The following is a 2,492-nucleotide window of genomic DNA, read 5'->3' on the forward strand; positions in this document are numbered from 1 at the left end:
GAGTTCGAAAATGCACTCCATTTCCACCTCGGACATCGAGACGTACCCGTAATCGTACCTGACAATACCCTAATTTATTCAAGTCATGAAATTAAAAGTCGTCATCTGGAGCAACCTCTAAATCACCTCCAATCAAGCTAAAAAATGTATGCGCGTTATTGGATCATCTATATATATATATAAAGTTGAAAGTGTGTCTGTCTGTGTGTCTGTGTGTGTCTTTGTCTGTGACCTATGCACGCGAAAAGTACTGGACTTATCCTCACCAAACTTCACATGCTGACAGAACATGTACCCGGGAGTGTCCCGATGTAAAAGAATTGTACTTCCGACTTGCGGTTTCCGAATTATGACGTCATCACTTGATTGCGTAACGTTAATTTTTCAAGTTCAGCCGATTGACATGGGGCCAACGCCATTTGCAATAGAATGAAAAAAAATAATGCTACAGTCAATTGAAGACAATGACTTCCGACTTTCCGGTTTCCGAATTATGACATCATCGCCTGATTGCGTAACATTAATTTTTCAAGTTCAGCCGATTGACATGGGACCAACGGAATTTGCTAGAGAATGAGAATTTATTAAGTTGCAAATGATGACATGAAACCAGCCTCACATTGTTGAGGCATTATGGTTTTTTTATCTGATGCGGCAATAAATCTTAACATTTTTGAACTCGGGTCTTCTGCATATAAAACATGGCGGGGAAAATATAATATTATAGTGGTGATGAAAAAAAATAATAATGGTGGCAGCCTCTACAATTTTACAATTAACTGTGACATATACTCCTTCAGACCCGCCATCATCCACGGGATTCTTGTGCGGAGCACGGGTATCCCTGCTAGTATTAGAATAATTTTAAGCTTGTGGAGCAACATTCTATTTTTTTCGACTTTTTTGGACCACCCTAATACATATATATATATATATATATATATATATATATATATATATATATATATATATATATATATATATATATATATATCCTTTATATTATTTCTGTTAACATCTGTGCGTAATTTGACGTTTCTCCTCCAAAACTGCTGGACGGATTGTTGCCACTTTCGGCATGCCGGTGGTCTGTGGTCAAATGAACAGCATGGGCTATGTGAGATCGCGCCAGACGGACAGGTTTGGGAATTTTTTGCGATTTTCTAATTGTAATTGTTGTATCTGTTACAAAGTTTGATAATGTGTTATCTGTTACAACAAATGCGAATGCAAACATTATTTAACAAGAATGGCACTCTAAATTGGCGACTGGAAATTGTATCCTCTGCAGTGTGAATGGAAGGTTGGCGTCTGATGGGGCAAGTTTAACTCGTGGGATGAGGACTGTTTGTGTGACGTGGCTTCCTTTGAGGATATCAGCATCTAGTACGTGCTCATGGAGGTGTCTAATGTATAGTCTTGTGCCATTGCACAGTCCTTTGGTAATGTCTCGGTTGTGTAATAACATGATTATTGCACCAGGCTTTAAAATGAGGTGATGCAGTGGCAGGCCGGTTGGGGTTATAGAGTGAAGGAATTCCATGGGGTAGTTGTTGGCTTCATTTTCACCATGTGAGATGGCCTTGTCTGCACTGGTGTAGGTTTTTGGCAGACCTGGGAGTTTTTTATGACGTTGTCATTCAGCGTCAATGTTGTCTCATTGAGTGGTGTCAGAATCACAGTGTTGGACAGTGCCTGAGGATCGGTTACATTTGTGAACACAGCATCCACTATGTTGTCTTGTTCGGTGATGATGTTGCACTGGGGTGGGATTTCGATGGATGATGGTGGTGCATTGGTCAGCTGACTGTGGAGTTCGCCATTGCCTAATTGTAGGAGCCATTGTGCATAGTATTGTTGATTTTCATGTGTCCTCATATTTTTTGTCAGCTTCACAATCTTGAAGTGTGGCCATAGTGCGGAACGTTTGAGGCAGTTTTCAATAATGACAGTTTGTCATTGTTTTGGGACAACAGGTAACACTTGGCGAAAGTCTCCTCCCATGAGGAATAACTTTCCTCCGAATGGGGCATTTATGCCAGTGATGTCTTGTAACATTCTGTCGATTGCTTGGAGATCATTTGCTGGGACCATGGAGGCTTCATCAACAATAAAGATAGACTGATCAGAGGTAATGGGAATGCTTTGATACTGGAGAAATGTTGCAGGTGCTGGTGTCTAGGACTGGCACAGGAAGTTTGAAGAGATTGTGGACAGTTCTTCCTCCAGAGAGAAGTGTGGCGGCAATTCCTGTCCATGCAGATGATGCAACTTGAATGGATTTACTCTGGCAACAGGTGATGAGTGTGTTATACACTGTTGTTTTGCCACTCCCGCCTGTACCATCTAAGAAGCTACATCGACTGGATGGTGTATGGTGTCGAGAAAGTGAATCCAGATCTTGTAGCACTTGGTCAACTAAGGTGCGTTGGTCTTCGTTGAGGCGCATTAACTGGGTTTGGGCTTTTTCAGTTTCTGCTGCAATATCGATG

The 2,492-nt window shown here is 41.2% G+C and overlaps 1 protein-coding gene across 1 annotated transcript in view; it reads left to right on the plus strand.

Moving 5' to 3' along the window:
- The window catches only part of LOC147033102 (beta-2 adrenergic receptor-like), a 5,326-nt gene extending 3,201 nt beyond the window's left edge, over positions 1–2,125 (plus strand). The window contains exons 2-3 of the mRNA XM_085871907.1: positions 1,645–1,766; positions 1,891–2,125. Coding sequence (XP_085728033.1) covers positions 1,645–1,766; positions 1,891–2,125 — 357 coding nt within the window. The remainder of the gene's footprint in view (positions 1–1,644; positions 1,767–1,890) is intronic.
- Positions 2,126–2,492: the final 367 nt, after the last annotated feature.

The sequence above is a fragment of the Eptatretus burgeri genome, chromosome 2 (assembly GCF_056783735.1).
Source record: "Eptatretus burgeri isolate ZD-2024b chromosome 2, Ebu_testis_v1, whole genome shotgun sequence".
Lineage (NCBI taxonomy): Eukaryota > Metazoa > Chordata > Myxini > Myxiniformes > Myxinidae > Eptatretus > Eptatretus burgeri.